Below are 20,592 nucleotides of genomic sequence, written 5' to 3' on the forward strand. Positions count from 1 at the left end.
TGCTGACAGGAAATGCTGTTAAGTTTCAGGAATAACATTTACTTTACTCATAACGTGTGGCATTTTAATGCTTTTTGGCCTTAATAAACAAAGTGCATATTAATGCTATTTAAATGGCCATCCAGGAGAAACTAGAGCTAGCTGTCCAGTGAGCCAGACATGAACAAGTCTCAATGAAAGACAGCTGAAAATAAGATTGTCATTCTAAGTGGAACAATGACTAGTATTTCACAAAGACCAGGAAAAGGGAAATGGAAATGTTAGTGGGCTCCATGTAATTATTGTTGATTTGCATTTAGTTTCTCATAACTGCATTTTCATAGGAGGATTAACTATGGAATGTATATAAACAAATATATGGTGTATATTAAACTGCTGGTATACACTTGAATATACATCCCAAACCCAAGTAGAGATGATCAGACATGAACTTGGAGGAAAGTAAGGTGGTCCTTACTCATGTGTCTTTTTACTATCTTTTATCTATCATCTTACTCTATCTATCTTATCTACCCATCATTGATCTATTTATCTATCTATTCATCTGTCTAGTTTCCCTTGGAGTATTCTAGGCTTCTTTTTCATTTGCCCTCTACAGCGCATTTTACCATCTTCCTTACAAAAGAGAGATTAGTAGCCACTGATCCCGTGGCCACATCTTGATTTTAGAGGCTGAAGAGGCCTATACTGCCTTAGAGGTGGTGTAGAGTAACAAGGCATAGGTTCTGGCACCAGGTGGCCAGGGTATGGATAGTAGCATTGCTACTCACTAGCTTTATGATCTTGGGTACCTCTTTGTGTCTCAGTTTCTTCATCTGTAAAGTGATGGTAGTAGTAATACTTAGCCATTATGTTTATTGTGAGGATTAAAAGAGTTAATTTATATAAATTGCTTAGAAAAGCACCTGGCATTATTTACTGTTACTTGATGCCAGAAGGAGCCCATTTTTATACTATTACTTGATACCAGAGATAGAGAAGGAATCTGTACAAGCAATTGTTATCTTGGGCAACAGCACCATTTATTATAGTCCTTAAGTCAAGGATATGATTAAAGCCATTGTTTTGAAACACATTATTTCATCTGTCTTGTGTTTGTGTGTACAGGTTTCTGTGGATGATCGCCTTAAACAGCTTCAGGAAGCCCACAGAGATTTTGGACCATCCTCTCAGCATTTTCTTTCTAGTAAGTACTAATAAACTTGACTGATCGCATTAATTGAATGAATCACCCTATGCTTTCACTTTTATTTAAGAAGCTATATTCTTTGCTATAAATATATTTGCTTGTATCAAATGTATGAAAAGAGATATTCATATTAATTAAAATATTGCTTATTCATTATTTATAATAATATGATAACAATTGGTAAGTCTTTGAAGTGGTATAAAAATGAATTAGTCTTTATGGTTTTTCACTGGACCATCTTTTATGGTAACTCATATATAGTATCATATCATTATTGCTTTGTCATAGGCAAAGAAAGGTTATGAACTTTTTCTTAATAAATCATTTTTGTATATTAAGATTTTAAATTAATTTTTCTCCTTCAAAAGTGGCTATTAGTTTAAAATGCACCTGCAGCTTTTTTCTATTTTATTATTTTACTGATACATAATATTTTACATATTTATGGGGTGTATATATTGGTTACGTGCCTAGAATGTATAGTGATCAAGTCAGGGTATTTGAGGTATCCATCATCTTGAGTATTTATCATTTCTGTGTGTTGGAAGCACTCTAGTCTCTCTTCCATTTACTCTGAAATATACAATACGTCATTGTTAACTACAGGCACCCTACTCCACTATCAAACATTAGAATTTCTTTTTTCTAACTGTATGTTTGTATCCATTAACCAACTTCTCTTATGTCCCCTCCCACTCACATACCCTTCCGAACCTGAGGTATCTGTTGTTCTTTTCCCTATCTCCAAGAGTGAACGTTTTCAGCTCCCACAAAAGAGCAAGAACACGCAGTATTTGTCTTTCCGTGCCTGGCTTATTTCACGTAACATAATGTTCTCCAGTTCCACTCATGTTGCTGCAAATGACATGATTTCATGCTTTTTTATGGCTGAATAGTATTTTATTGTGTATGTATACCACATGTTGTTTACCCATTCGTCCATTGATAGACACTTAAATTGATTCCATATTTTTGCTGTTGTGAATAGTGCTGCATCTGAAGCTTTTAAAATAAAATATCACTCTCCATAAATCTTTAATTGAGAAGAATTTGGTTTTATTAGACTCACTGCAATTACACTTAACTTTTCTTCTGGTCAAGTATTGCAAATTAGCCAAACTACACTTGTAGATTTTTATGTAGTATTCTCCAACTGAAATTTTTAATTTTATGGACTGTTCATGAATAAGTAAGTTGAGCTCTGACTTTATTTATCATTCACTGCTGAGGACACTAAAGAATGTAGGATTCAGAGTCACCCAGATTGAGTTTAAATAATTATTCTGCCATTTACCAGAACTGTGAATCTCTGAAAGTTAATTTCCGTGTCTTAAAATACCATAATACCTCTTTCCTCTGATTATTTTGAGAATTAAATGGCAAACCATATCCAGTTACACAGAGCACCTAGCACAGTTCTTGACACAAATGCTTTGAGTAAATATTAATTCCTTTCCTTTCATTTCTTTTGGCAAATATATGTAAGAAAGCAATTTGTTTCATTTAATCCAATTTAAGTCAAGTTTGAAACTTAGGGCAAAGCTTATTTCTCAATTATGACAACTTCTTTGTAACTGTAACCATAGAGAAAACTGAAGTAATCCCATGTCTTGGAACTAAATTGATTGCATTTATGTTTTCTCTTAATCTTGTTGTCACTGTTGATAAACTGTTTTACCTCAATTAAAGGTCAGGCTGTTCCTTTACAATTTCAAGAATCCTAATCAGTCATTCCCTGCCCTTCCTGGCTAACATTTGCCACCAACTTTACCCCCCACTCCCACCACACACACTGTTTCTGGGTCACAAACCCCTTAAGTAGTCTATCTTTGAGTGATGTGTAGTCCTTCTTGGAATTATAACGTATACCTGGGTACCAGGATGCATTTTTACAGTTTGGATACCTTCAATGTTGATGGAAATTTGCAGTATATTCATTAGATATTAAATATTCCAGATTTCTTAAACTGAATTTTATAGAGTGAAGCTATGTACTAAGACCAAATTAAAGAGGAATTTACAAAATAATAGAGATTCTCTTTTCAGTTCTAAGGATCAATATCTTTAATATTGATGAAACCCTACACTTTAACTTAGCAATCACTCTCATAGTAGAAATCAAGCACATGTTCTTTAGGAAGTGAAATATTGTGAAATTCAAACACATTTTGTGAAACTCAAACACATGGCCTTCTATTGTTTCAAACTGATGGTCCAAGGATGTCGAAGTTATTTAAATCAAAACAATTATTAAAATGAATGGAGAAGTGTAAACAAAATCCCAATTAGTAAATTTAAGAATTGTTATCCCTTGCTGCTTGAATCCTTGGCTTTATTATATTTCTTGGACTTTATCCATGGTTATAAAAGAGGCTTGTTTAGTTAGGCACAAAATACAAACTGACCTATTAGCCTGGTGCCAGTGCTGAAATGAGGTTGGCTCTAATGAGAAATTTAACATACCTAGTTCCTCATTTTCATCCCCTTTTTATAGTTTTTATGGACGTAGTTGGAGAAAGGAATACTTGCATTTTATAAAGAAGAGTTGAGTAGAAAAATTGCTGAACTAGTATTCAGAAATTTTGAGATCACATTTGAGCTTGACCATTTATTTCCTGGCTATCACTTTTTGTGCAAATTATTTTATCTCTGTGTATTTGGTTTCCCATCTATCAAATGGAACTTTAATATGTGCTGGCTTCCTTACCAAAAGATATATTTGAAAATGCTTGGCCAAGTTTAGAATGCTATATATATTTGTAAGATATTAATATGATATGAAATTCAGAAAAAAAAATCAGTGGCAACAACTGGCTACATAAGGGCATAGTGAGATGTGCAAAGTTTTATTTGAATTTTCTTATTAGTTCATTTTGCAAAATTACTTTATAGCTCTAGATTCACATGTACTACTCTTCTTAAATAAGTCTTAAAATAATTGGTTTAATGTAAAAATTATGCATTTTTAGAAATAAGTAACTGGAATTGTAAAAAATAAGTACTTCAATAAAAAAAAACATAAACATCTAAATTATAGTAATGCCTAGTGCAAACATAGGAAACTGGGCTCACTCTGCATTTCAGATGAAAATAAGTATTTGGGATTCTTCTGCCCAGATGATTGCCTTGCTTTTTTACAACCTTTTGCCTATTTTCATTGGAATTTTCTCTTTTATTATTTCATATTATTAAATATGTTTAAATGCCATCTGTATTCAACAGCTATTCCCATGAATATGATGCAATGTAAGAATGTTATTAGTGATTTGGAAAATTCAGTCTTGAACAATCTAGTTTTTAATCCAGATATAACAAGTAAAATTAATTTTGGTTTTAGTTTTATCAAAATTATGTAGAGTACATGGCCAGGCGGGATGGCTCATGCCTGTGATCCTTGCACTTTGGGAGGCCAAGGTGGGAGGATTGTTTGAGGCTAGAAGTTGGAGAACAGCCTGAGCAAGAGGGAGACCCTGTCTCTACAGAAAATAGAAAAATTAGCCAAGTCCCAGCTACTGAGGAGGCTGAGGCAGGAGGATCATTTGAGCCCAGGAGTTGGAGGTTGCAGTGAGCTATGATGACGCCATTGCTCTCTAACCCGGGTGACAGAGCGAGACCCTATCTCCCAAAAAAGAAAAAAAAAAAAGGTACAGTTTCCAGATGGGACTAGTTTTAAATTATAGTGGTCATAGATGATAAAATGTGATTTTTAAAAGTATTAAAAATTGAACCTGTGTTGTTTTTTTCCTCACTTCGAATGAATCTTTAAAGCTGTTTTTTGTTTGGCCTATTAGATTTCATAATTATAGGAATCCAGCTCCAAAACCAGAGCAGTTATCATTGAATTTGCTGTAAAAATATGTTCAGTTGTTTTGCATTAAGGTGTAAGGCTTTTGAGTTACCAGTGTTTCCAATAATCTCCCTTTGTTTCTTTCCCCAGCTTCAGTCCAGCTGCCATGGCAAAGATCCATCTCACATAATAAAGTGCCCTATTACATCAAGTAAGTTGATTTTCATTCTACTTTATGATACCAAGAAAATAAAGTTTTATTGATAACTTAAGAGGCTTCCCCACCCCCATAACTTTTAAAAATGGAATTTAGCCCTATTATTTGAAGGAAAGCACATATATTTAATATTTGAAAAAAATTAGTTTAAAAATTAGAGTAATATTTGTCTTTTATTAGGTTAGGGCTAGGCTATAGGTGTGTTTAACTGATACTTTTTAAAGCAGAGATCAAAATATTTGGAAAAAATGACAATTTTCAAATACTCTTGACATGGTCTTTCTCTAACTGTACAATTCTAAATCATTTTTCTTTCTCCCAGGAAATTCATATAAACTTTCTTAATCCACCAAAAAGAAATAGTGATTTATCATGAAAAAGTTAAATATTGGTCAAGTTTTTCTTTGTCTTATGGAAATTATCTGCATTAGTAGTGTAGACTCATTCTTTGTTTTTATTGTCAAATTAGTTTCTCTTTCTAATATGCTGTTTCTTTTTATTATGTGACATTTAATAAATTTAGTGTAATTTACACAAGGTGTTAGTAGGACTTAATCCTTGGATTAGTTGATGTATTGTCATGAGACAGAATGATAAATACCTCTATAGTCCCTTGAAATGTAAGTCAGTAATGCTATTGATTTACAACATGATATAGTAATAAGAGTCATAGTTGACCCTATTTTATATGTAAGGTGAACAGCATAATCATGAGAACACTTACTGATCAGGAGACAGCTCTGTCACAGGTTAGCTGTGTGACCTCAGGGAAGCTGGATGAAGATCTCTGGGCCAAGTTTCCTTTATATCATTCCTAAAATGGGGTGTGGTATCTCTAAAATCTATGCCAATGCTAATAATATACTCTTCCAATATACCTCTTCCTGAAAAATCTGAAGTCAATGTTAGTGAAATAGTGTTTTCTTTTGACGTTTTTATTGTAGTCTGAGATGTATGTTCAAGGTAAAAAAAAAATTGTTACCATAATATAATATAATATAATATAATATAATATAATATAATATACAGAAAGTATAATAAGCAATATCTGTTACATTGTCTTATGGGGATTTGATACTTATATCAGTATACAATCGACAATGTGCTGAGTTGTGATAAACTTGAGAACAAGGTATCAAACTAGTTGATGGTATCACATTTGTACAGGCATTGGGAAAGAGGTCAGAAGCTGGGTAAGTTGGCATGTCTCTATTGAAAGAAGATGTGATAATCTAACCCAAATTTAAAATCTTTTTTGTAATTTTTACATTTTTATTCCACACTATAATAACAATAATAATAATAGCAATAGTATTAGAGAATTTTAATTTGCTTGGGTGGATATTGACTTGAATTGAATATTGCAGTTTAGATATAAATCTGATGTACTGTGGTAGGTAGAATAATAACTTCCCCCACCTCCCAAAGATGCTCACCTCCTTATCCCTGTAACCTGTGAAAATGTTAGGCCGTATAGCAAGGGAGAATTAAGGTTGCAGATGAAATTAAGTTTGCGAATCAGCTGACTTTTAATTAGGGAGATATTGTGGATTTAAAAGTAGAAGGGCTTTAAAAGTAGAAGAGGATGGCAGAGGAGTAAGAGAGAGATTTGGAGATGACAGCTGCTGCCTTTGAAAATGGAGGAACGGGGCCGTGACCCTGGGGTGCAGGCAGCCTCTACAAGCTGGAAAAGGCAAGGAAATGGGGTTCTCTCTTAGAACCTCCAGAGAGGGAACACAGCCCTACCACCCTCGATTTCAGCCCAGAAAGACTTCTTTTGTAGCAGGAATCAAAAACTAATACATGTACTATACAAAAATCAAGATGTTTCATGCAAACTAACTGAAATTAATTAATTTTGAATTGACCAAGGATCCTGTATCATCTTATTTTTTTAAAAATGCAAACTTGATCCAGTAAGGCCTATTTTTGTTTTTACTAAATAAAGAAAATATTAAATTTCTTGCTTGAATATGTTTATACAATGGTTATTTGTTTGATTTGACACTTTTAAAGTCCATCCTTAATTTTAGCTCTACTATTAAAAGAAATTTCTGTATGTCCAGGTCAGTTATTAAATACATATCACTGAGAATTAAGTTGTCTAAATCAGAATTTCTCTACTTAGAATGTTTATAGTTTGGTATGATCTGGTAGTATTGCATTCTTGCTCAGTCTTCGAATTCCTTTGGGGCAGATTGGTGGAATAAAAGCTAGTTTTATCTGGCATCCACTGACCAGGATAACCAGTGCTGGAAAATATATATAATACAATGATGACCAGTATTTTAAGTAATGACCTTTGGGACTATAGCACCGTAAAATATCTTCTCCATCACAAGTAAAAGATTGGACTTTCTTAAACATATATAGTTTCAGTGTTAAATGTCTTTTAAGTCTTTCAGATATTTAAATGTTTGCTCATTTGTGTAGAGCAAATTCTTCTGCTTTTACAAAACTTGTTTAACCAGAATTTTTTATTACTTGCTCTGTTGTGTAATTTAACAGTTTATTTCCTCATAAAGAAGGAACATCAGGCTCCGAAGGTAGAGTTATAAAAGCCAGTATTTCTGGATGAAGAATTGTTATGAAAACAAAATTTAATTCCCAAATTAATAAGCAAGTAAATGATGAATGAAAAGGCTTTTAATATACGCTCCCCTTTGCATGGCTGCACAAGTAAGTGAAAGAAGAATGTTAAAAACAAATTTAGCATGATTGTCATGCAACTAGAATTTCCTGGGCAAATTAGAATGTATTAAGTTAGCCAAGAAAAAAAATAACATTCAGGTAGAAGTACTCAATGTTTTCAATGTTTAAATATATAGTTTTATGTACTCCACTGCTAGAATATAGCAAGAAAGTTGAAAGGAGAATAGGAAGGACAAATAATTTTTATGTCATATTTTAATTTTATAGATCAGTTAAAACATACTTTGATGGCTCCCCACTGCATTTCTGTCTCTCTAGGTAATTCTTTATTAATATTTCGAAGCATACTGCAGTGGCTCCATGACTCATTTTTTTTTCTAGAAAATGATAGAATATAAATCTGAACAGAAAGCATCTATGTATTATAAATCCCTCTATTTGTGAATATCTTAACTTGAACCTCATATTTTTAAATTATATTTTCTGCCTCTAAGGTAGACTTTCTGAAACTGATCTAGTTATTTTTTCCCCTAGGGTAGTCCAATGAGAGCTGGTAGTCTGGGTTTAAGACCATTTAAAATAGCTCTTGCTGCCTTCAAAATATACAAAAATCTACCATCAAATCCAGATCTCTTTCATTGTAAATTTTGGGTCACATGTTTGTGCTTTGCACAGGTTGTTCATTTCCTCCACTAAAAGTTAACCTCCAGGGATTCTGAGGGATAAAAGAAATGATGTCACATTTATCATGTAAAACTCATTGCTTCTCATTTGCTTCCAGAAATAATAATATATTATAATAATAAATAATTGCCATGGGAAATAACAATAATAATAAATTACATTTTTTGAATACTGTTTGCCAGGTGCTGTGCAAAATCCTGTGCATGGATTTTCTCTTTTAATTCTCACAGTAGCTCAGTGAAGTATTAATATAAGTACTACAAGTACTTCCATTATAGGCAAAGCTTGACAAATAATCAATAAGTATGCTAGTAGGTGATTAATAAATACATACATAGCTTGCTTGACATCACACAGCCAGTAAAGAGAAGAGCTAGTGTTCAAACCCAGAAACTGTGTCCTGCTCCCGAACTCCTGACTGCTACGTGGTGCTGCATCCTGTCCCTGTGTTAGTTGAGGCAGAGAACAGAATGTTTTAGTCACATGGAGAATTTGGTTAGGAAGAAGGATTATATTCAGGAAGGAGAATAATAATGGCAAAAATCTGAGCAAACATTCTTTCTTTCATAATATAGACTGGTTACCATTTATTATGCACCTACTGTGTGCCAGCAAGTGAGCACAGCTGTCCAAGGACAAAGCCCATGCTCTTTCCAGTGCTCCACACTGCCTTTGTGTTGGCTTTGCTGTAGCTTATTTCTATAGGCTAATATATGTTTTAGATGTTTAAGGCAATTTCACACCATGTTCTGGTAATGGGACAAAGATGCTTTTCTATAGATAGGAAGATGCCATCCTCCACAGTGCTGCCTTTATAAGAGTTCTGAGGCGGGAAACAAACTGGCCCTCCTCTACCTCTCCCCGCTTATGTGGTCAGGAGATTTCTGTCAGTGGGGAGATTTCTATCCGTGAGTAAGACAGTCAACGAAGCTGGTTCATACGTCCTGTGGAACTTAAAATGTATATGGTTCTCTGCACATCCAGCCTCTCTGTAAGCCATAGTATTTGGTAGAATTTAGTAAGATGTAGTTAGGAAATATGGTTTTCCTTTCTTCCCCTACAATGTCTTCTCTAAACCCTGACTGCTTGACTTTTCGGTTTGCCTTAGTCTTGGTACAAATGATTATTCTGCTCTCATGACAGGGCTTTACCAACATAACTTAGTTCTATAGCGCTGTTTTTCCCACTGGAATTTGAAGTGCAGATGTTAATAGAGTCTATGTGCAGTGTTCAATCTTATATACACACAGCTTTAATATAGATATTTTAGTAATCTCTAATTACATAGACCTTGCATATCTCTAAAACTGACATTTCTCAATATTGCAATGTATTAACCAGAATAAACTAATCTATATAAACACCACTCTTTCATTTCTCTCCTTTGCTCTAACTTCCCCTTTGAGTAGGTCTAAATCAAGATTTTCTTCAATTTATTACATCTCCCTTTAGGTTTTTGTTTTCTATGCTTGTGTCTGTTATTGATAATCCTGTGAAGCTGTTTTAGAACCTCCTCTGACCTCCCAAGGCCACCCCGTACCTTCCCTAATCCATCAATTGCTGAAAAGAAGTGAAGTTTATAGTTGTAAATGAAATCTTGGGGAGTAATTTCTCTTTATAGCAGTCATACAGCTCATTTGCAAAGACCACATATACTTGTCTTGGCAGAACTACATGCACCATCTAGAGGAGAGAACTAATGCATATTTCTCTGGAGGAACTGCAGACCCAGCTTAGGCAATATAGGAGAAATAGTCCTTCCCTAAATAAGGGCAGAGAGGAATGTCAGCAAGAAGATCTCCAAGTTTGCAGCCTCGCAGGAAAGTCCCAGCTAACAAAGTATGTATAACCACAACAGCAAAGAATTAACATAACGCACTTTATCTTGAAAGGTTATAGAAAACTCATCCTAGAACAAAATAAATCCATAACACAGATATAATTAACAATGAAAAACAAGTACAGCTCTCTCCGAAAGGCTTTGTACAGTAGTCTTCATTTCTCTCTTCCACCTTCATCACGATGAGGGATGGCATTCTTCTGGTTCCAGATTTTTAAGTGGAGAACTCTTGGAATACACACTTAGGGTCTCTTCCAGAAGTGGAGCTTGATTTTTTGGTTTTAAGGGTAAGGAAATAAATGAGCCGGGCTCCGTGGCTCCTGTAATCCCAGCACTTTGGGAGGCCAAGGTGGGAGGATCACTTGAGGCCAGGACTTTGAGACCAGTCTAGGCAAGAGGCCCTGTCCCTAGAAAATATTTTTTAAAATTAGCCAGGCACTGTGTACCTGTAGTCCTAGCTTCTCAGGAGGCTGAGGAGGGAGGATCATTTGAGCCCAGGAATTCAAGGTTATAATGAGCTATGACTGAGGCACTGCATTCTCGCCTGGGTGACAGAGCAAGACCCTTTCTCTAAAAAACAAAAAATAAAAATAAAAAAGAAGTAAGTAAAATAGAAGCATAAGAAAATGTACTAGAGAGTCTGTTTTCTAATAGTCTGTGACTCTTTATTGAAAATAAATACTTAAAACTCACTAGGCCAACTCTGCTATGAGGAGGTAAGAACGAAATTGCTTTGTGCAAGAATGTAAGCACCTTGGGATCACTAAACTTCTCCTGGGCTCAGAGGCAGCTTTGGATAATTGAGCACACCATGGCTAACTAGAAAACTAAATAGCACACAGCCTGCCCTGCAGCAGCCAGCAGTCAGCAGTCAGCAGTCAGCAAATCGTCACTGGAAATCTTCTAGTGCATTTACTAGTGTCCTGGTTAATTGAGATAATTTCGGTGAAGTTGACATTGTCTTTGAAAGACATTAGCTATTTCAGGACCTAAGAAGATAACACCTTTATTGCAATTCATCTGTACATTGCTGGGGCCATGGAGTAGAATTTTGGCTTGGAATCCTCTAGATTACTCAGCTCCATTGCACTGTACTCGCTCCATCAGCCTTACTGTACAGTTTTCTTTTTAGGGTCAGGGATGCAGTTCTACCACACAATACAGGAAGGATTGCTGTGGGGCCATTGTGAGATGAAAAAAAAAATATCTGTACCTTAATTTGTAAAGATTAAATTTTTAAAATTGTCGCTGAAACTAGCAGAAGTACAGAAGTAATAATGATTTAAAAATTGTAAATAGGATATCTTTTGCATGCTGATTATCAAGTGAAATAATACACTAAAAGATTTCATACAACCGTATAGAAAAACTTAGAAGTAATGAATCCATGCTTTTAATAATATATAAATCAAAGAGATAAAGTAGTAAAAAAAATTTAAAGCTAAAAGCTATAAATTCAGCTTTTAAAAGCAAACTAAAAGGATACAATGACAGATTCCACTCTGGTGGGAACATAATCCTGGTGCCAACTCCCTCAGGCGGGGGCACACCAGGGCCAATGCAGCAATAGGTGACCTGCAGGAACGTTGAGATGGTCTGAATCTCCCCAGTTTGAGAATCAGATAGATGAGGGTAGGGTGGGTAGGAGGTGGGGTTCCCTATGAGTTCTGGGCCCAAGTAGAAATGTTGACAATGCAGAGATCCCCTGGGTTTGTTGAGCATTTTTGCGTTTACACTTCAGTCTTCCAGTACCCACAAAACAAGTATCAACTGTGCCTTTCCTCACACCCAGGCACATCAATTGTAGTCATTAATTCTACTACTTTATTTTAAAACAAACACAAATAAGCCTTGTTCTATTGTTTTATAGCAAATGTTCTATTAGTCATGCCTGTGACATTGACATTTTGTTTTGGGGTGCACGGTAGCCTACTTTATAGTCCTTTACATGTTTGTGTCCTTGAATCTGCCCCTGAGTGTGAAATTATTTTAAGTGCATTTTATAGTCCAATCCAACAGACATGGAGTTATTCATTGTTCACAGTGTAGTCTTCCTGGGTTGAGTCTTCATTATCACGAGGAACTAATGACATCTAAGGAAGACTCTATACTTCTGCAGTACCTGTTACCAAGAAGGATCATAGAGCTTGAATTTTTAACAGAAGGTTTTTTTTTCTTGAAACATTGACATTCAAACTTTCTTAAATTTTTCCCTTAAATTTACTCTTATGTTTCCAAAAAGCCTAACCTTGGATTTCCTGCCGTTAAACACTTGGAGGACAGTAGACACTGTTTGTGATGGGATCGAGAAACTGCACAAACCTGAGGAACATGGAAGTTTACCCCCCCCTTAGCCTCCCATTTTCTGGAGACTTCTATTTTTTTCATAGCGCTTCTCACTGTCTACTACACTCTGAAACTTACTGATGAAGTTTCTTGTCTCTTCTGTGTTTCTCCCCATGCTGAGGAGCAGCCATTCCACTTGGCACCGTGGAGTTCATTGATAGTTTTGGCAGGATCAGCTTGGGTGCAGGAGAGAGTCAGAAGCCAAGGGAAGTGTGTTGAGTAGTGAATGGGACCTGAGGAAATGGATGCGTATACTACTCAGTTGTGAATTTTGTCTGAAGGAGAGAAAAATAGCTAGTGGAAAATGTATATTCAATGGGTGTGTGTGTGTGTGTGTTTAAAGACAGCCGATCTGTAAACATTTATATTCTAAGGAGATAGTGTAGCACTAGAGTTTTTAAAGAAATCGTTGGGAAGGGTTGGGTTTTGATAGGGGAGGGGACAGTTTCTCAGTTAAATGAGGAGAGAGGAAGGCACACTGGCAGATGGGAGGTTTACTGACTTGGTGATGGGAAGATAAAGGAGTCCAAATTTCGTGGGTTTTAGTTTTTCAGTGAAGTGTGAGATGAAGTCAGATGGTACTGAGGTAGGAAGGAAACTCTCTTCGGTTTGGGGAGAGAGAAGACAGGAGTAAATTGTCGTCTTAGAGTTTAGTAAAGAAAGTTTATTAGGGCGAGTAGTGCAGTTGCCAGCAGTTGGACATTTGAGGTTCGAAATCAAACATTTAAAGTAAAATCAGTCCGTCTTTTGAGTGATTTTCTCCAGTTGTATTCATCCACAGCTGTGCAGGTCCAGGGAAGGCTAGTAATTCAGCTACTCCAGGCCTGGGATTTGTCAGGGGTGAGAGAAGCAAGAGAGATGAGGTTGTTTGTAATGATTATAATGATAGACCATGGACTGAAATTTGGACAGATTCATCAAGAAATATTTTAAAACCTTCATTATGCAAATATACTTCCGTATCAAGAGCTCAGGCTTAAACTCAGAACATCTGTGTTCAAATCCCATTTCTATTACTGTGTGACCTTCAGCAAGTTATCTGAGTGCCCTGGTCTGTAAAATGGGGATAATATTGTCACCTGGATCACAGAATTGCAATGTGAATCAAGTGTACACATAGAAAAAGTTTGGAAAAATACTTGGTACAAATTGAGCACTCAAATAAGAGGCTGTTACTGTAATTAACATTATACATCCTGACTTACTATGTTATATATCTCTTTGCACACCAAAGAAGAAATTTTTCTCTTCCTGTGATTGTCTTATCCCAGAGCAATATACATAGTTCTCTTTCCCACATTAGTATTTTTACTTAACTCACTTACCTTTAGTTTTTTCTCTTATATGCCTTTATAATTATAATTGGAATGGAATGATCAATAGCAAACCTCACAAAATCCAGTTATGAGCATAAAATTAGGTAGATAGTAACAAGTAAGTATATTTGACTGTCAGTTATGTGACAAGCAGGATGCCTTTTGAATATCTTTTAATGTTTCATGGAAAAAAATGAGACCACTCTAAGGAGGACAAATGGGTTTGAAGAGTATCTTCCCCAGCAGTCATTTGCCCAGAAATCAGTATCATACCAATCTATCAAAAGCACATGTACTTTGCTGTGGGTTCATTGTCTCCTATATTAGGCAGTGTTGGAACACAACATTTTGTTTGTTGTTGTACGTTATATTATTTGTATTTTACTTTCTGTGGCTTATCAGAGTATTTTGTTACAAATTATAATAGGTACAGGGATATACTACTTACTAACCTTATTGGTTTAATATTTCAATAAAGTCCATAAAATGTAGGGACTACATGTTATCTCAACCGGGACACTTAAGAGTAAAGGGCACTTTTAATGATTATACCAGGACACTAATGTGTAATTCCAGTATGCAGTCCAGTATCAAGCAGGTTTGTCCCAGGTACTAAAAGATAATTTTCCCCAAAGAGGTAAGATCTTGACTCTCATACAGATATAAAAAGAGCTTGTGTCAAATATTTCATTTAACTCATTAATGCAGGAACTAGTGAGAATTTATTTTAGGTTCCAAAGAGAATATAAAGCGCTACATCTTTATAGTCAGATAAGGGCAACTGAAATGAATTTACCTGTAGATGCAAGCTGACAGACTAATCAATATCCACAGGACCATAATCAATTGCATTCCCATGGACACAATTTGCATTTCTGTGGACAAAAATAATTTTCATTGCTATCAGTTTTCTTCAGTTTGCAGAGTTGAAAATACCCAAAGATAATTTAAACTTTACAGGATACCCACTAATTTTTTTGCCTACATCAGGGGCCTTCACAACTTTTCCCTACACAAGCAAATCTGACACGTCTGGGCACGCTAGTTATATGTTGCATGTTCTCACTATTGTTTGCTTTCTGTGATTTTGGATTGAACTGTTAATTGCTGCTTTGTTAGATTTTTAATTTTTTATTTTATTCTTGGCTAGATTCCTGTGTCTGTGTTGCCTTTTAAAAAGAGGATTTTTAGTAACAAAATTACAATTTAATTTTCTAGTTTATCAAGCTGCACAATATGAAGTCCCACTCCCCTTTCATATTTGAGAGTAGTTGGAACCCATGCTGTTGTTATTTGCGGGGGAAAATGCTACTGTTATTCTGTTTTGGTTGCCTTGTCTGGGAGAACTGGAAGCATTCTGGCAGGAGGAGCTGAGCTCTCTCTGCAGCTGTTCAAATAGTTTAAGCCTTTAGGTTCATTGTGGATTTTACTTTAACCTTTTCTCCCCACTTGAAAAAAAAAAAAAGAAGAAAATCCAACAGCTAACTGCGTCTACTTTTTTTAAAAACTGTCGTTTGGTAAGCTGTGGTTATACTTTTGTAACCAGAGGCTGTATTTATTTTCAGCATTGGCAGTTCTGCCTAATGAATCAACTGGTATTGAATTCACAAAGGGAGACGCAGTTTCCCTCTCTCCATCTGTTTGCCAAATGTGTATGTTCCCTCAGCTCTCAGTAGTGGCTTCACTAAAAAGAGCCATTAGCAAGCGGTGTTCTTGAATTCTCAGTCCTCTCCTGGCCGGGTGGTGGTACTTTCCCCTCGTGGTTCTGGAGGGGTTGTGCGAGGTGAAGCGTCACATCTGTGACTCTAGAGGAAGTGTACTTATATTTCTTGTTTAAGTATAAAGTCCGACTCTGCATTGCTGATGGCTTTAGTTTGGTTCTTGAGCCTCAGTTTCTTCCTTCACGATGGGATATCTGTCTCTGGACGGTACTGTTGCCATGGGGATTGAAATTACCCGAAAGAGAAGGCAAGAGATCGCCTGAATTTTGGTAGTCTGTCTGAGACTGGGGGCCCTTGAGACATTACTGAAATGACATCTTTTCAGCAAATCCTTTTTTAATTCTTTCTTTCTGAGATTCCACATTTCTGGCAAACTCTGAGCCAGACTATGTGAATAGTAAGAATTTAGGTCAAACAACTTCAGTACTTGCTCCATGGTCTTTGCAGCAATTCAGATTGTAAAAGGGTGGAATGGTTTTGTTGGTGTTCAGTAGCAGACCAGGAAAGGGAAATACTTGCCTTTGCACTGCAGTCAAGAACCAGGGTAGAGGAGCCAGACGACCTTCCATCTCTTCCCAAGACAGATCTTCACATCGTAGGGATATTATTTTGTTTGAGATTTTGGAATTTCCAGGACATTTTACATACTCAACTTCACATATAAACTTTAAATATTCTTCAAAGCAAATTATGAGTTATTTAGGGTTTATGTAACAGTGATTATATTCTTTTCCCAGTGACATGTCCCACTTTTTGATATATTGCATAGGTTTTTATAAAACAATTTCTCTTAAATTTAATTTTATGAATATTTTAATATCACTCTCTCTTGTGTACTATGCTGTTTCACTTAGCTCGCTAAACAGTTTTATAAAATCTGAGTGTCATCTAAGAAGTCTTTGGAGAACTGTTAAATGTTATTACTCTATTCTGACCTAGATAAGGGGCAGTGGACTCCTTTTATAAATATAAGGCCACTGACCCATCCAAGTTGTGAGCTGTTACCCCCCCACACATACCCCCCCCACACACATACACACACACACACACACATACACACACACACACCACACACACACACACATACACACACACACACACACATACACACAATCTAAGGAAGCTAATTTAAGCACTCTACTTATCTGTTTTATCTTCATCTTATTCCCCAAAGACTTTTAACTAATACATGAATTCATTTTAGAATTTGCAGAAAAAGGGAACATATAAAACTTGCTTTAAAAGTGAAGAATAAGGATTATGAGGAATCCATATAAAAAATAATGCTGGTTACGTGAGGGAAGCTGAGAAGAGGGGTGCAGGGTGAAAACAATACACAGGAGACACAGCCAAAGGGGAGTGGGGAATCCAGATTCCCATGAAGAGGGAGGAGAACAAGTTTGTACTGAGGAAATTTCTGTGTAAGGTTGAAGAGGAGGGAGGCTGCATAGATGGTGAGGTGATGTTATTGAGAGTTAAACTCTTAGGCCAGGTGTGATGGCTCACGCCTGTAATCCCAGCACTTTGGGAGGCTGAGGGGGGAGGACTGACTGCTTGAGGCTAGGAGTTCAAAACCAGAGTTGAATTGCTCATATCCCTGGCCTTTGAAAGTTTGATTAGGACTTTTAAAGTATAGCAACTCTTCACAGCACTTCTGCTGTCAGAAGATTTGTTCTGAATGAGAATCTATGTCTGCTTAGCCTATCATTCTGAAACCTACAGTGATGTGGGCACATCAAGCCTAGCACCTGAGGGTCTGTGGCAGTCAGACTTTAGACCTAGGTTTTAATTTTTAGCTGCAATTCTTTTTGAAATTGGCAAAACAAAAATTTTCATCTGTCTTTTCACAATATAGTTGCTCAAATGAAATTTATTTTCAGTGTTTCAAATATTAAGTAATAATTGGACATTGGGTTTCTGAGTGTTCCATGATGGGGATAATTTTGCACATATTTTTAAAAATGTGAAAAAAAACCATTTCTATTTGGGTGTTTTCTGTGTTGCCTATATTATGTTTTATAGTTTTTAATTTTTTTTAATTTTACCTTTTGTTTCCAGCCATCAAACACAGACAACCTGTTGGGATCATCCTAAAATGACTGAACTCTTTCAATCCCTTGGTGAGTATTGTTTTGTTTAATAGTAATGAATTAACCTAAACAACTGAGTACGGCATATTCTTAAATGGAAACTTGTAACCAGCTTTTCTTCTATAGCATGTTACACTGAATCATATCATTGACATGTAAAAGCAGCTGAACTTCTAAGGGCAATACAATACACAGGTATTGCCTTTCTTCTTAAGAGAATTATGTCGTTTGAAATTGTGTGAACCAAAAAGAGTGGAAGTACAGGGAGGAATGTATTTGTAGGTTTTAATTCTCTCGTAGTGAGTCATCTTAAACTCCAGTTTTAATGCAAAAAATATACATATACAGTTAAAATATAGGAACCTCTAATCCACTGCTTTAAATTTGCTTTTGGCTCATTTTTTACTAAGTAAATTTTATCAAATTAGCTTATCTAATTTCATTTCATTTTAATATAAAAATGCAAGAAAACACATTAGATGAGAGTTCCAGTTTTTTAATTTCTAATAGAATATGACTTTCAACTGATTATTTATCCTACTTTCTTAAGCTTGTTCCAGTAGTCTTGAAAGTTTTCTCTTTGGGTAGCTAACGGGCTGCTGGGGGGTTAGAGCAGCACACTAGGCCTCCCTCTCCCACTCCCATTTCAGCAAGAGGGGTGCCCCTTTTTATCTCTATAAATATTGGGCTGCCGCATGAGCTACTTGGGTGGGTGAAGGATTCTGCAAAAGTTGGGCAAGCAAGAGAAAAGCCACTGGTTTGTAAAATGAGGGGGCAGATTATAGTGATTTCCAAGTTTTCTTCTAACTTTCCTAGTCTCTGATACTCTGCAGAGAAAGAAATCAAAATATCCATTGTTTCTGAAGATCTGAATATTGATTATAGAATCATTTTAATTAGATCTACAAAGGGGCAGAAGAAGCAAATGAATCAGGATGGAAGGAACTTAAAAAGAAGTTCAGAGCTTCATGAGTAGGGAGATGGACAGGTTGATGGAAAGAGAAGGAATTGTTCTTGGCGAAAATGTCCCCAGAGGAGAATTCTCTTTAGCAGTAGAGAGGGAAGGGCGCTCAGCCTACTGTGCAATGTGTTTATTAAGCTGTAATAATAGCTGTGCTTCCCTTTCCTCATCTTCCATCTTTTCCTACCTGGGGCAGAAGGGTGTGACACCATTCCTCACCCATCATAAGGGTCACAGTGACACTCCTATAATACAAGACAGGTTAACAGAGTAAAGCGTAACTAATTTATTTAATCAAAGTTTTACACGACACAGGAGCCTTCAGAAACGAAGACCCAAAGACCCAGGAAAAAGTGTCTGGTTTTATGCTTAGGTTCAGTGAAGAATGGACAGCTGGTAGAAATGTGATGGGACAAAAGGGTGTGATCTAATGGTGATAGACTGAGGGGGAAACCTGGCAAAGCCTGTCTGTTTAAATTCTTCTGGGCCTCTCTGTGTGGCATCCTCCCCCACCCCCCACCCCCAGGGACAGGACAGCTTTCACACTAGGGTCTTCAAGGGAGAGAGAGGATAAGGTCAGACAGTGACTTTTCTAAGTCTTATGGCTTGCTTTGAGGAAGAGAAGTTCAAGTTTCGATGTCTCACCTTGGGGAAGAGGAGTTCTGGTTTCTGTACATCACTTGGAAGGGAGAAAGAGGGACAGGGAACAGGAGAATGGAAGAAGATCAGGGAGACCTTGCTTCTGAGGCCTTCCAGGCTCCTTCAGTTCTAAGTATTTACTGCTCCAAGGCACCATACTTTGGGGTATCATGTTCTGAGCCCCGACACCTATTTGAAAATGCTTTCTTGGGATTTTCTGTGTAGCACTGCTTTGAGATAGATCTCAACATGGTGCTAATAGTCATTTAATTACTTTCTTAAATACATGTTGTAGAATTTAGGAGAAGACTTTATTTGACAGACATAGTGTTTTTCCATCATCTGAAGTGAGCAAATGCATTCTTAGCATTCAATGTAAGTTAAATAATAAACATGCTTTTGAATTGTTCCTTTTTCCATTTCAGCTGACCTGAATAATGTACGTTTCTCTGCCTACCGTACAGCAATCAAAATTCGAAGGCTACAAAAAGCACTTTGTTGTAAGTTATTCTCCCAAAGTCAATCACTGTATTCTTTGGATTGCTTTTTTTTTTTTTTTTTTTTTTTTAAGAGAAAGATAAATGAAGATGGTGATGTGTTTGTAGAGTTAATTTGAACAGTGTACCTTACTTAAGGAGTTGGCTATGTTTCTATTAAAGCTCTTATCATTTGGCCCATCAGCAAGCAGTAGTGAAACAACTGAACATATGCCATTCTCAGATGGAGAACAAACTTAACCAAAACACAGGAGTAATGTGAAAAGCTTTTCCAAAAATTATGCTGCCACCCGATTTAAAAAGATTAAATCAAGGAATCAAAGTAGTGGCTCATTGCCTTTTAGTACTTTGTATCCATTTGAAAGTGTAGTGTTACAAACAATTTGTCTCAACACAATCCCATAATAAAGAAACACTTAAAAATCACATTCCTAATGGAAATTTGAACTGGCACCTTAGCAAATTAGACAAAAGGCTGTCTATTTTCTTTAAATGTGTCTTGAGAATTTAGCATTATCGATGCATTTTTTTTTTTTGGTGGAGGATGTGTTCAGAGTGATATTCTGCGACAGTCATTTTACCAAAAGGATATTTCCCCCCCAAATAACCTAAAATTAAGTAGAAATATGAATGCTTATAATGGAGTATAGATT

The 20,592-nt window shown here is 36.1% G+C and overlaps 1 protein-coding gene across 4 annotated transcripts in view; it reads left to right on the forward strand.

The window, feature by feature from the left end:
• The window catches only part of UTRN (utrophin), a 472,601-nt gene that overhangs the window by 380,015 nt on the left and 71,994 nt on the right, over positions 1 to 20,592 (forward strand). For all 4 annotated transcript variants that reach the window (XM_045544518.1, XM_045544519.1, XM_045544517.1 and 1 more), the window contains 4 exons: positions 1,108 to 1,186; positions 5,127 to 5,187; positions 17,811 to 17,872; positions 19,868 to 19,942. In XM_045544518.1, the coding sequence (XP_045400474.1) occupies positions 1,108 to 1,186; positions 5,127 to 5,187; positions 17,811 to 17,872; positions 19,868 to 19,942 (277 nt within the window). The remainder of the gene's footprint in view (positions 1 to 1,107; positions 1,187 to 5,126; positions 5,188 to 17,810; positions 17,873 to 19,867; positions 19,943 to 20,592) is intronic.

The sequence above is a fragment of the Lemur catta genome, chromosome 2 (assembly GCF_020740605.2).
Source record: "Lemur catta isolate mLemCat1 chromosome 2, mLemCat1.pri, whole genome shotgun sequence".
Lineage (NCBI taxonomy): Eukaryota > Metazoa > Chordata > Mammalia > Primates > Lemuridae > Lemur > Lemur catta.